This window comes from Gopherus evgoodei, chromosome 2 (genome assembly GCF_007399415.2).
Source record: "Gopherus evgoodei ecotype Sinaloan lineage chromosome 2, rGopEvg1_v1.p, whole genome shotgun sequence".
Lineage (NCBI taxonomy): Eukaryota > Metazoa > Chordata > Testudines > Testudinidae > Gopherus > Gopherus evgoodei.
Window position 1 is genome coordinate 42,012,563 of NC_044323.1, and position 15,050 is coordinate 42,027,612.

Genomic DNA, 15,050 nt, shown 5'->3' on the forward strand with positions numbered 1-15,050 from the left:
AGCAAAGGCACATTTTCCTACATTGCTCCACTAATGTGCTTCAGGGAGCAATTTTCTATCACAACTACATGGGTCAGTGACTTTAAGGTAAAAGGCTCAGGGTGGAATCCTGACCCATTGAAGTCAATGTCAAAGTTCCCATCGACTTCAGTGGAGTCAGGATTTCACTCTCAGTGCCCCATTTCAAGTCACTTAAGCCATCTAGTCCTAACACATCAACAGTGCTTCAACACTTGGTAATCAGCTAAACTTATTTTTAGTCACAAGCATGAATCAGTGTAATGTCATAGGAAGTAGGTGATAAATGGGACCATGACAATGAAAATGATAGGGAAACGTTATTGCCACTTTTTCTGTCACAACATTAACTTTTGTCAGTAGCATTATTGTTATAATTTTGCTTATTACCACACTTTCTACAACTGCAGCTGGGAAACAGCTCTACAAATCTACTGCAAATAGTTGTTCTCAGAATCTACTGAATATATTTCTACAGTGGAGAAATTTTATACTATTTCAATATAAAACCTGGACACAACTATATATCAGTTCCTCTATATGATATAAAGCAAAATTACTATGGCACTTTTATAGTGAACAAATTTATTTTTCTAGTTCTAATTGTTGGAAACTATACAGTAATGAAGTAAAAAAATTACGACAGTTATGTGACTTTAAAAAAAAGTAACTGGAAACATTTAAATGTACATCTTAGCATGCATATTGTGTAAACATCTTATGAAATAGATACATCTTTGTATTAATTTCTTCTCACTAGTTTGGGAGTGCCATACCACAATACACTTCTACCATTCATATGTTTAATTTATAACATCATCCCCAAATTTATAAAAATGATAACATCTATTGCAAGTCAAACCTATTTTAAATATATATACACACATATAGTTAAATTTTCAAGACTCAGGCTCTATGTTGCATCACTATATAAAGAGACATTTTTATAAACAAAATGGGCAATTGAACCAACAGATACCTGCTTGTGCATGCAAATACATGTTTTATAAACATACACGTGGTTACATGTGTACAGATACTTTGTAGGTGACACTTTAGCATCACGTTTTGAAAATGTAGCCCATGCTCTATTTAAAAAAAAATCTCGATTATAGGCCAAATTTCAAAATATCATCTCTTTATTTACACCCATATAATTTCTACTGTGGTTGCATGTCAAATACTCCAATCAGGACTGGGGACCCATTATGCTAGGCACTGTACAAATACCAGGGGAGAGTTCCTGTCCCAAAAAGTTTAGAATCTAAGGCCCTCTTCATGCAAGTTGTTCTTTGTGGGGAGACCCCTGAATCTGCACACAACCCCATTGACTTCAATTAGCACTCAAGGTGGGCAGAGAGGTCTGCCTTTGCAATCCATACTAATAGATCAGGGAGTAAGAAAGTAAACAATTTAGGAATGGTGAGATTTTCAATATGTACACTTTTTATATATATTTGTCATGGGATGCATAGATGCCATGCAGGCTTGGCAACCAAGGTGTTAATGTAGGAACTGCCAGCCAGTGCTCATTGGGAGCCTCAGAGCAGCTGGGAAAATAAAAGATGAAAAGCAGAGGGACCAGCAGGTCAGAGCATGAGGGTTCTATCACTAAGCTGCTGAGAAGCTGCCCCAGAGTCAGGGCTGGCTCCAGGCACCAGCGAACAAAGCAGGTGCTTGGGGCAGCCAATGGGAAGGGACATCACGTCTGGGTCTTTGGCGGTGGGTCCCTTAGTCCCTCTCGGAGTGAAGGACCTGCTGCTGAATTGCCGCCAAGGAATGAAGCAGTGCAGTTGAGCAGCTGCCGAAGTGCCGCCGATCGTGGCTTTTTAAAAAATTTAATTTAAATTTTTTTTCTTTGCTGCTTGGGGCAGCAAAAAAGCCTGAGCTGGCCCTGCCCAGACTGATGATGACCCAGAGAAGGGATGACCAGAGCCACAGACTGCAGAAGCCTACCGAACCAAGGGAGGTAGGAAGCTCAGGACACAGCAGGAAGACTTGTGGCAGAATGAGGGCCCTGAACTGGAAGCCAGTGGAGTGGGTGGGCCTGCCTTCCCCTACCTATCCCTTAAGACCCAAAGGAGTTTCAGGCCCCTTGAGGGTGAGGGCCAGATAATCCCTGCCAAACATAAAGGCAAGCTCATGGGGACAGAAATTAATGTCCTTGCTTCCAGAACAGGACTATAAAGACTCGGACAAGAAAGGGACACTGACCACCCCTGTAATCTGAACAGACTCTTCACAGTGCCCTGTCTGACCGAAGGGGGGCACTGACATGCTGGGGTGCCAGCTCACAATATTAAATACATTTTAATAGATACAAGTTCATATCACCTATGCAAGGTTATGACAGGGTGCTGGCTCAGGAGCCCTGAGCAGGCCTCTGTCATGCCAGCTCTAATCAAGAAAGAGGAATAGGAGCTAGCTGAGTAAGCCCAAGCCTGATTGGCAGAGGGGGAACAGCTGCTGGTCTCATTAGCCAGGGCTACATAAATGCTGTCAGGAAAGAAGCAAGGAGGAGAAGGAAAGGATTGGGTTAGAGAGAGCCCATCTCTGCTGTCTGCAGGAGTTATTGGTTCTGGGGGCTGTGACACTGAAGCTGTAGCTAGAAGGTGGTGGGAAAGTAAACTGTAAAGAGCACAGCTGATTGCACTAATGTAGAGGTCTCTGGCCGGTTTGCGGGTGCAGCAGGGGCAGAAGCCAGTGAGGCCCAGCTGCACCTTCTTACAAAGGCCACCCCTCAACCTCTCCTTTCTTGCAGGTGTCACAGGAGATTGGGACTTGAGATTGCTTTTGGAAAAAAGGGAGTAGATGCCCTGCAGATCCTTTTAGAAAAATCACTGCATGTGTAAGGTGCAGCCTGGAAGAAGGTGCAATGGTGGATGTGTGGAAGTGGACAAGTGATTTGACAAAGCTGGTAGCAGTGATGGAAGTCTATGTTGCACCTGAATAAACATGTTTGTGCAAATCAGATATACACACTCACACAGTTGTCTGACTTGTACATGAAAATGGTAGTTTCCAGAAAAAATATGTGATTCTGCATGTGGGAAAATGGGTGTGTGCACAATTTTGCATGTGGAAGTTTAGAGACTGTTTTTGAAAATGTGGCCAAAAGAGTTTAACTCATTAAAAACAGGGAAGCATCTTGTGGTGGAAAAAAAAGTATTGTAAAGTAATGTAATATTGTTGGATTAATATCTGAGGAATTTATCTCTATATAGTCTTAAATTAATTGCATAATATAACCTTCTCCTCATGCACTTTAAGTGGAAGTATACTATCACTTATTTTTCTCCCTTGTTATGTGATTCAAATACATTGAATGCTTAATATCTTTAGATTTAGTTTCTAAATTAATGTGAACAATTATATTAAAGGCAAAATAATAAAACCTACCTGAAGAAAAAAAGTAACCAAAGAAATGATCCCGAGTCCTAAAAATAGCAGTGAAAACAAGTTGGACTTGTTTCTTACAACGGTCTTGTCTGGGTCTGCAAAAATCTATTAAAGAGAATTCAAAGTTCATTTTATTTAATTAAAATATGTACAAATCTTCCCATATTACATTCAGCAGCGGCTCCAGGCACCAGCACTCCAAACGTGTGCCTGGGGCAGCAAGCCGCAGAAGACTCTTGGCTGGTTCCTGTGAGGGCGGCAGTTAGGCAGCCTTCGGCAGCTTGCCTAGGGGACATCTGCCAGTCCCGCAGCTTCAGTGGTGGGTGTACCAAAGCCGCGGGACTAGCGGACCTTCTGCAGGCATGCCACCGAATCCATGGGACTAGGGACCTCCCGCAGGCAAGCCGCCAAAGGCAGCCTGCCTGCAGTGCTTGGGGTGGCAAAAAAGCTAGTCGCCCCTGATTACCTTGCTGTATTTACACATATCCATAGAGGGCTTGAACTAGGGGTACTGGGGGTGTGACAGCACCCTCTGACTTGAAGTAGTAATAACAACCAAATATATGGTTTCTGCTTTCAGCACCCCTCACTATAAAAATTGTTCCAAAGCCCCTGCATACCCATATACAATCTAAATATATGTATTAAATGTGATTAAAGGGATAACAAGTAAATTTGATATTGGACCAAGATTTTTTTCTTAGATGCTTGCAAATTTCATCTAATTCTTTAGATTTCTTCCAAATGAATTATTCATTGGTACTTTCCAAAATAACCACTCAGAATCAGAAACCCTCCATTAACAAACAAACAATGGGTGAAAGTGACATCTGCACAAGGTCCGTGCACCACTTAACTCATTAACATAATATTCTTTTTGTCACTGTCTGAGACCCCTTTGATTCTTTATAACTTAAAGGTGAAACTGGTAAGGGAGAAATATGGAAACTGTTATGAATATAATTTATTAAACTTGTGTGGACATGTGAATTTGTTAAAATAATGTTCTTAAGGATAAATCGTCTGTGTAATTTGAATGTTTTTTTTCAGTTCTTCTATATTAATAATGACCAAAAAACAAACAAACCAACAACAACAACAACAAAAAACAGGGCTTAAACGGTGCATAAACCTTGTTTGGGCACTTTGCACAGTGATGAATTTCATCATCCATGCCTTTGTGGCTTAGACATAACTTTCTACAAGTTTCCAGGCATTTATTAAACTCAGCTGTGAATTAACAAAATGAGTTAAATTCTGAACAATACCTTAGCAGTATCCTTTTATGCCCACAGGTACCTTATTGAAAACTATTAACCTAGTTTTTAAATATAGTTCTCCTTACATAGCATGTATTTTCTGCATTTTTCTCTTGGTGTTTTTTTTTTTAATTATTTAAGATAGATGGAAACGTAAGTGTAGGTGAGACTCAAAGTCAACGTTAAAAGTGGGTGATAGTTTATTGCATATTTTGTATGAACTTACCCCTATAACTTCTGAAAATATTATTGCAAATGCAGGTTGTAAAGCTCCATTGATAATTGCAGAGAAAGTTCCAACTACAAAGTAAGGCCATTCAGTTTTGTTCAGCTTCATAACTTTCAGAAATGAAACTGGAGGCATGTTTTCATCCTAGAATATATGAATCTCATTAGAACAATTATGTAACACATCGGGGTGTGGGGAAGAAGGCATGTGGATAGTCAATTACATACTCCCAGCTTCCATTCCTGGGTACCCAAAACTATTTGCTTTTTAATAACACAACTCATGAATGCAGTAATTCTGTCTGTTACTCAGTACACAATATTAATACCTGAAACAAGAGACAGAAAAAGATAAATGTTTTATTAGAACACGTGTATATTAATTCTGACAATCACATTTTGAAACTTATCCTGCAGGGCTTACACACAAAATTCCTCTTGTTTTCAGCGAGCTTGCACAGATAAAAGGTTCAGGGTTAGGACCACTTTATTTGTTCTTGCTAGTGCATTTGATGGTATTAGGTGGATCTGACTTGATTATTCATTATGAACAATTTGTTTATATTATCCACAACTAGATCATCATTTTTACTGTTTGTTATGCAAACAAGTCAGTCTATAGATCGCAAAGTGTTTGTAGCAAGTATGAATTCAATTATATGATATTCAGAATTTATGAGGTGAACCGTGTGAATGATTACATGGTTTTGTTTCTGCTCCATGACTATTTGATATAACCTATATAGACTGCTTCATGGCATTCTATTTCATAATTTAGCCAATTTATTTTCATGAGCTATGGACCTAAATTATTTCCATAAACTTTTAAACAAACTAAAGCCTCAGTTTGTTTGTATGAATGTTCATGTTTAGCAAAGCCAAGGAAGTTATGAATATGACCAGATCAAAATGTGATTCAGACTCCACATACTTGTTCCAAATATTTTGCCCCTCACATCCACTCAGGTTTCTCAGTACTTCTGTAGACTAACTTGTTAACAAGCATCCTTATTTGTTTTTACCATATTATCAGATTTTGATCCAGTCTTTGTATGCCATGTTTGCACACAATATTAACATTTATTGTTACTTTCCCTTAAGCAAGAGCCTCCTTTTTCTCCTATCTCACACTGAGTGAACTCTCTGCAAACTTGGCATTTTCTTATGCATTAGATGGGAAAATCACTTCTACATGAATATTACTGTCCCACTACGGAAACAAAGGATACTAGATGCAGCATAATAAAAAAAAAATATTTCCAGCAAAGACACATACAGGTTGAACAGTTTTCACATCAAGGCTATCATCCTGTATTTCTGACTTCTTGGTGCTTTTTCGAGTCAATCTCCTTCTCAAGCCATTTCTTATTGATTCTTTCAGTGCCATTTTGGTGGTGTTTTCAGCTTCTTCTTCTGACTGAACTTCAGTTCCTATTGTCTGAAATGGAGCACAATAGCATGCTAAGAAAATAATTTATTAATATAATATCTTGAACTTCCAAATGATTAAACTCAAGAGTAGCCAAAACCACTATTAACTAAATAGAATAATGATCAGCTCTGAATAATATATGGTAATCTAGTGGTGATAAAACAGATTAACTGTATTTCTGAAGATCCTCTCTGGGCTCATAGTCTGATCTGCCATTCTGACTCAGACTGCGTAGAATCTAACCCCTCAAGAATGAAATAAGACAATTTGTTGAATAAAGTGCTGTTTATTGAGCTTGTTTCTTGTTTGCATTGAGTTCCATTGCATTGTTCTCTTAGGCTTTGGCTATGTTGGAACTTCCTTGGAAAACTTTTGTCATTTAGGTGTGGTTAAAAAAACATACAGACTGAATGACAAAAGTTTTACTGACAAAAAGCATCAGTGTGAACAGCACTTTGTTGGTAGGAAGTTTTTTGTTGGCAGAAAGTTTTTAGAGCTTTCTCTTGCAGCTACACTGAGCTACACAGCAGCTACACTGAGCACCTTTTAGCAGCACGGTTGTAGCGGTACAGGCCCGCTTCACCTGGTTGACCAAGTCTTCCCCCAGGAGCATGGGGATGGGATAGTTGTCATAGACTGCAAAAGTCCACATTCCTGACCAGCCTTTGTACTGGACAGGCAGTTCAGCTGTAGGCAAGTCTACAGCTTGTGACATGAAGGGATAAATTGTTACTTGGGCCTTTGGGTTGATGAATTTGGGGTCTACGAAGGATTGGTGGATAGCTGACACTTGTGCCCCCGTGTCTCTCCATGCAGTAACCTTCTTTCCACTCTCAAATTTTCCCTTCGCTCCAAGAGTATTTGAGAGGCATCTGGGCCTGGGGATCTTTGGTGTGATGGTGGTGTAATGAACTGCACTCGGTTGGCAGTCTTTGGGCAGTTGGCCTTGATATGTCCCAGTTCATTACACTTAAAGCATCTTCCATCTGACTGGTCACTGGGTCGAGGTGAGTTACTGGAGACTGGTGAGGTGGAAAAACAGGGCGTCTGTGGCTTTACTTGGGTTGTATGTGGGGTCTTTGGCTGCCCTCGGTTGTAGGGTTTATGGTCGGTGTGCCCCCTGGGGTATTCATTCCCCTTGACAGTAGCTTTCTTGCTTTCTGCCACTTCCATCCATCTGGCTCCAATCTCCCTTGCCTCGGTGAGATTTTTGGGTTTTCCATCTTGTATGTACCGTGTTATGTCCTCAGGAACACCATCCAAGAACTGCTCCATTTGTATGAGGAGGTGCAGTTTGTCCAAGGATTTAACATTGTGTCCTGATATCCAGGCCTCATAATTTTTCCCAACATAGCAGGCGTGTTTGGGAAATGACACATCTGGTTTCCACTTTTGGGTTATGAAACGCCGACGGGCATGATCCAGGGTTATCCCCATTCTGTATCTGGCCTTGGTTTGAAAAAGTTTATAGTCGTTCATTTTCTCCTTAGGCATTTCAGCTGCCACCTCTGCTAAAGGTCCACTGAGCTGTGGCCTCAATTCCACCATGTACTTGTCTTCAGGGATGCTGTACTCAAGACAGGCTCTTTCAAAATTTTCTAAGAAGGCCTTGGTATCATCATCTGCCTTGTAGGTGGGAAATTTCTCGTGATGTGGGACAATCATTGGCGAAGGGTTGTTAGGATTGGCTGTGTTCTGTTGCTTAGCCTTTTCTAATTCCAGGGCCTGTCGGTGGGCTTCCCCCTGGAGTTCCCACTCTTTCTCTTTTATTTCCAGCTGTTTTTGGTGGTCTGCATCTTTGGCTTTTTGCTCTCTTTTGTAGGCTGCCTCTCTGGTTGCTTGTTCTCTTTTGTAGGCCACCTCTCTGGCTGCTTGTTCTCTTTTGTAGGCCACCTCTTTTTCTTGTAGTTTTCTGAGGTGGGCTGCATTTTTGATCTGTTCTTCTCCTTCTTTCAGCTCCATCTATTTTTGTTTTATTTCTAGTTCCTGTATTTTTTTTCCATCTCTCGCCTGTGCTCAGCATCTTTGATTTGTTCTTCGGCTTCCATTTTTGTCTTGTTAGGCATGGTTCCTGTTTTCTTGTGTTGGGGTGCTCTCCGGCGTTTTTTGTCTGAACTGCTGGCTCTGTTGTCTCCTGGGGTCTGCCTAGCAACAGTGCCTTTTTCCCTTTCTTCCTCTAGCTAATCTTTGAAATGTAAAGTAATCCAGAAAAACCACTTTATTTGCATGTGTATTGCTGGATACTTGTCTCACAATGGGAGTGCTATTGTGACAAAAGGCCCGTAATAGTTCCTTAATGGTTCCTTGCTTAATATGCAAGCCAAAAACTGCAAGAGAGAGCAGAGAAAAAAAATTCTCTCTGGTTCCTTTTAAAACCAAACTGTTTCTCTCTGCTTAAAAGCCCTTAGCAGAGAAAAGAAAAATATAATATTCCTATTGGCTTCTGGATTCTATCTTTCCCACAAATGCTGCCACCATATCATAACATATTCCCAGATTTGGACCTTAGCGTCCAAAATATGGGTGTTAGCATGAAAACCTCCAAGCTTAGTTACCAGCTTGGACCTGGTAAAGCTGCCACCACCCAAAAATTTAGAGTGTTTTGGGGCACTCTGGTCCCCCCAAAAACCTTCCCTGGGGACCCCAAGACCCAAATTCCTTGAGTCTCACAACAAAGGGGAATAAACCATTTCCCTTCCCCCTCCTCCTTCCAGGTATTCCCTCCCTGGGTTCCTGGAGAGATACACAGAAGCAAGCTCAGTGAATCTAAACAGAGGGACGCCACCCTCCCTGTTCCCAGTCCTGGAAACACAAGTGCCGAGAGAGACAATCTCTCCCCCACCCCCCTCCTTCATCCAGAGGGTATGCAAAGTCAGGCTAATAAATCTAACACACAGAGATTTCCCCCTGACTTCTTCCTCCCACCAATTCCCTGGTGAGTTGCAGACTCAATTCCCTGGAATTCCCACTAAAGGAAAACTCCAACAGGTCTTAAAAAGAAAGCTTTATATAAAAAGAAAGAAAAAATACAAAAAATGGTCTCTCTGTATTAAGGTGACAAATACAGGATCAATTGCTTAAAAGAAATATGAATAAACAGCCTTATTCAAAAAGAATACAATTCAAAACACTCCAGCAACTACACACATGTAAATATAAAAAAAAAAATCTCTCTGTACTTACAACTGGGAAACAGAAGATTAGAAAAGCAGGAGACAGAAAAATCCTCTCATAGCCGAGAGAGTATAGGCACAAGACAAAGAACAAAGAACTCACACACAAACTTCCCTCCACCCAGATTTGAAAAAGTCTTGTTTTCTGATTGGCCCTCTGGTCAGGTGTTTCAGGTTACTGGTGTTACCCCTTTACAGGTAAAAGAACATTAACCCTTAGCTATCTGTTTATGACATACTAAAATTGAGGTAATGTAGACAAAGCCTGCAGTATAAAGGAGACTTTAAAGTGGGTGTAAACCAGTTACACCCATGTTAAGATCACTTCCATTATATAAGAACATAAGAACATAAGAACGGTTGTACCAGGTCAGACAAAGATCCCTCTAGCCCAGTATCTGTCTACCGACAGTGGCCAAAGCCAGGTGCCCCAGAGGGAGTGAACCTAACAGGCAATGATCAAGTGATCTCTCTCCTGTCATCCATCTCCATCCTCTGACAATCAGAGGCTAGGGATGCCATTCTTTACCCATCCTGGCTAATAGCCATTTATGGACTTCACCACCATGAATTTATCCAGTTCTCTTTTAAACGCTGTTATAGTCCTAGCCTTTACAACCTCCTCAGGTAAGGAGTTCTACAGGTTGACTGTGCGCTGCGTGAAGAAGAACTTCCTTTTATTTGTTTTAAACCTGCTGCCTATTAATTTCATTTGCTGACCCCTAGTTCTTGTATTATGGGAATAAGTAAATAACTTTTCCTTATCCACTTTCTCAACATCACTCATGATTTTACATACCTCTATCATATCTCCCCTTAGTCTCCTCTTTTCCAAGCTGAAGAAACCTAGCTCTCTAATCTTTCCTCATATGGGACCCTCTCCAAACCCCTAATCATTTTAGTTGCCCTTTTCTGAACCTTTTCTAGTGCTGGAATATCTTTTTTGCGGTGAGGAGACCACATCTGTACACAGTATTCAAGATATGGGCGTACCGTGGATTTATATAAGGGCAATAATATATTCTCAGTCTTATTCTCTATCCCCTTTTTAATGATTCCTAACATCCTGTTTGCTTTTTTTGACCACCTCTGCACACTGCATGGACATCTTCAGAGAATTATCCACGATGACTCCAAGATCTTTTTCCTGACTCGTTGTAGCTAAATTAGCCCCCATCATATTGTATGTATAGTTGGGGTTATTTTTTGAATGTGCCTTACTTTACATTTATCCACATTAAATTTCATTTCCCATTTTGTTGCCCAATCACTTAGTTTTGTGAGATCTTTTTGAAGTTCTTCACAATCTGCTTTGGTCTTAACTATCTTGAGTAGTTTAGTATCATCTGCAAACTTTGCCACCTCACTGTTTACCCCTTTCTCCAGATCTTTTATGAATAAATTGAATAGGATTGGTCAGAGTGATGTAGAATAACCTCAATGTAAATGAGAATCAGGCTCATTGTGAGTAAAGTTGGCAGAAGTGAGTTCTCAGTGAGCATATTTCCAAATACTGAAGAAGGGAAGCAAAATCTCCCAACTAGTGTGTAACTCTATGAAAATTCTGGACTTAAAAGATAAAGAGGATGATGAAGATGGACCAGATTTAAAAGAAATTTCAGGAGCCAGATTCACCAGAGGCATGGATAAGTTCAGTAGATGGCTAAGGATTCAGAGTATCTATCAGAGCTAGAACTGGACACAATTTGTCTTTACTTTTCCTCATTTAATTTTCGTTATCTCTAATCCAATATTCTTAGGACTTTTGGCCTCAAAATTCCCTTACTCATTTCCATTTATTTGCACTGATCCTGTGCATATTTGTGGAGCTTTCCCAGTTCTGCAATTTAGAGCTCTTCTGTCTCAAGCAACACTTCCTACTCTTTCCTCTACAGTTTCATTGTTGACAAAATGTTGTGAGGTTGGGGCTCTGATTGATCAAATCAAATATAAAATCAGCAACACAGAACATGATTAAACTTAGAAGACAGGTTACAGGAAAATTACCTGCATGTTAACAAGTTTGCAGTAAATTCCGTTTCTTTTCATCAGTTCATGATGGGTCCCTTGTTCTGTGATGACTCCATCTTCAAATGCAGCTATAAGATCTGCATTTCGGACTGTAGACAAACGATGAGCTATTACAATGGTGGTGCGGCCTTCTCTAGCCTAGAAATGGCACAAAAGTATATTTAATGACTACATGTACATATAGATTTTTCATCTTCAGTGTAGAGCCAGTTGAAATATTTTGACTGAAATTTTCCCATTGTAAATTGTGGCTCTGTCATATTTCAATTTTCTGAATAGGTGAACTGAAACAAAAAGCAGTTTAAACATTTCAAAATTATTTTGTTTCAAATGCAGATCAGAAACAATCTTGTTTCAATATTTCAAAATATTCCTTTTTGATTAAAAATATTGAAACTTTTTGTATCAACATTGCCAATTCAAAACACATTTTGGAATTTTTATGTTTCAACTTTTTGTTCCAGTTCAGAACAGAAAGTAATTTTGAAATGTTGAGGTTTCCAGGGAAAGGAAAACCTGCATTTTCCTAAAGCTCTACTTCAAAGCACTTTACAAACATTAACTAAATGAATTCTAAAGTCCTGATTTTGCAACCCTTACTCAAGCTAAGTAAAAGCTACACCTGTAATTCTCTAAATTTTTCTCTATAAAGTTACTTCCATTACCCACCTAATTTTGGAGTTGTCTTATTCTAACAAATTATATCTCAAATGCCTGAGTTAGCTGGTTTAAAAATCAGATGAGAGAAGGTTTTAAATGTCAATTTTAACACTGAATTCTGGAATAAACTGATACAAGCATCTTATAGTCCAGCTAGAGGCTCCAAGCTATGTGTAATTCAGTTTAAATTCTTCACTGAATATCAATATTTTGTTTGACTGTTTATTACGTTCCTTTCTGAAGAGACACTGAAGGTGCCAATAGTAACATGTGGTCTGTGCTGAGAAGAACAGCACCTAGATCTGACAGCTTAATATTGTTATGTAATTTTAAGGATTGAAATAATCTTTTACTCCCAATCAAGAAATAGCTTGTTTTAGCTATATGTGAAGAGAACATTGTTGCTCTGATGTTGAAATCCACTCCCAACCACAAGTTAAGGATTGGAGGAGTTAGTATCTTATGAAAAAAAGAATATGACACTGATAACCTGACAATTTCAAGGTATCTAAGAAGACTCCTGTAAGTTAGAAGCAAACCCTAACAGAAGATAATTAAGTATAAGTATAAAAGAGCCAGATGGTTCTCTCTGCAAGAGCAGAAACTATAAACTGAGCAGATCTTTGAGGGGGACTGGAAGGAGGAGTCCCCCTTCTCTAGACCTGAGTCTGGAGTTGAGCAACAGCTAGCTGAGGGTCTGGAAACCTCAACGGTCCCCCTGCATGGCAGGTCTTCCCCAGAGTTCTAGGATCTGTAGGCTCCCAATTCCATGACAGTGAGAGTAGAAGTCTGAGAACCCAAAGGATTTCCAGACTCCAGCTTTTTGGACTGACGATCTCCCAACTCCATGGCAGGGAGCATGGAAGCCCTCCCATGGCAGGACTGCCGAAGCAGGGGCCAAGGACCCTGGAAGCCCAGGCTTCTGGCCCCAGAGCAGCCTGTATGGAATAGCATTAAAAAATGTACAATCAGATGTACTGATGGAAGGCACTCTGTTAAGATTTGTGAGGATCCAGATTCACAGTTTGGACAAGTGAATGCTCTCCAGACAATGTGCCTCCATCAACCCAATCACTTCTAGGAGGAGTTACGAGCTGGAAGAGCGGTTCCTGACTGTGCACACTGGGAAAAGGCTTCAGGGAGCAGAGACACCATGTGAATATTGGAGAATCTGGATAAAATTATAAATTTCAAAAGGGCTTAGTTTTGCCTCTAAGGCACAGACCTGCACTGGTAGGATAGAGTAGAGCTACGTTGCTCCAGGAGCAGCATGGGGAGGTATCCTGACTCACAGAGGCACATGATGAGTAACAAGAGCATGATTACTGTGCTAGCAATTTAGGGGATCACATAATTCTTATCCTGTCAGACACCCCTCAATCCAGCTTAATCAAGTAGGGAGGGGACTGATGGGGATTCAATTTCTATTGTAACTGATGGCATTTACTCTATGAACGCCTGGTTCATGGCAAATCTTTCAGAGGTAAATTATAATGCTTTCTCCCCCACGCTTCACACAACAGCAGATCCTTCTCTGAAAAATCTTCAGTGTCTCAAAGAGGAGATGCAGATGTCTGGACAGACCAGGAGTCACACTGATATATGTGCCACAAAAGCCATGTATTAGAATCCTGGATTGCATAATATTACCAAGAAGCACATGGTGCGACTGATCAAGGGCTGGGTGTACATATATCCGGTCCAAATCATCAGCTAGACAAATGTTTCCCAGCCTACCCCAGTACCTGTGGCAGACACACCAGAAAGACCAGGCAGAGGTTGATGGAACCTCATTTTGGAAGTATGTACTGTATATACAATCATGCTTACCCATAAAGTAATATGCATACTCACATAATGAGACCGAGAAAGAATGGGGAAAGAAGTCTCAAGGATGTGGTTGCTACTGGTTGAGTAATAAGTTGAACTATATTGTAAACATGGGCACATGCACAATACAGACAATAAAGAATACAGGATAGTCAAAGATCCGTGTAGCCAACTGCCTTAAACAATTAAGATAAAATTTAAAAAAATGTCGAAGTGATTAAATAAATGTAACCCTTAGTGAAACCATTTAGCTAAATATATTGTTAGTGAGTTGGAATTTCAAATTGTGTTTTTAAATGTATTTATTTTAAAAGCATTTCAGTGTACCCTCAAGTCAATGGCAAATAAATATAAATTATATATAAATTAAAACTTACCTCAGAAAGTTTAGCTCACACCTGCTCATGCAAAATTTGAAAAGTTTAAAGATTTTTGTTTTAAAGTTATACAGACCTTATCCAGCGCTGTTTGCACAACTGATTCACTTTCAGTGTCCAAAGCTGAAGTTGCCTCATCGAGCAGAAGAATCTTGGGATTGCGAACCAGAGCTCGTGCAATAGCTATTCTCTGTTTCTGACCCCCACTCAGTTGTGCTCCTCTTTCTCCCACCATGGTTTCAAACTTCTGCAAATGTATTGATAGATTTTCAGATCTCTCAATGACATATTTATTTTAACATGTAACACTATTAAAAGACAGTGTAAAGACAGAGATGTGCTCAATCTGCAATGTCCACAAAATCTTTTTCTTTTACCAAAGCACAGCCAAGGAGACTGTATCATAAGCAGGTCATATGATTTTATCTTCCTATTTTTTTTGTTTGCAGGATTCTGATATTTTTCAGTCTAAAGCAGTGGTTCTCAGACTTCATTCCACTGTGACCCCCTTCTGAGAACAAAAATTACTATGTGTTCCCAGGAGTGAGGACTGAAGCCTGAGCCTGCCCGAGCCCTGCTGCCTCAGGCACAGTGTGTGCGTGTGTGTGTGTGTGTGTGTGAAAGCCGAAGCCCAAGGGCTTTA

At 40.0% G+C, this 15,050-nt stretch overlaps 1 protein-coding gene across 1 annotated transcript in view; it reads right to left on the bottom strand.

Annotated features, from left to right (window-relative positions):
* Positions 1-15,050, bottom strand: part of ABCB1 (ATP binding cassette subfamily B member 1) — an 86,407-nt gene that overhangs the window by 30,351 nt on the left and 41,006 nt on the right. The window contains exons 14-18 of the mRNA XM_030550480.1: positions 14,484-14,654; positions 11,517-11,678; positions 6,181-6,342; positions 4,903-5,049; positions 3,418-3,522 (exon numbers count right to left, since the gene is read on the bottom strand). Of these exons, the coding sequence (XP_030406340.1) occupies positions 3,418-3,522; positions 4,903-5,049; positions 6,181-6,342; positions 11,517-11,678; positions 14,484-14,654 (747 nt within the window). The remainder of the gene's footprint in view (positions 1-3,417; positions 3,523-4,902; positions 5,050-6,180; positions 6,343-11,516; positions 11,679-14,483; positions 14,655-15,050) is intronic.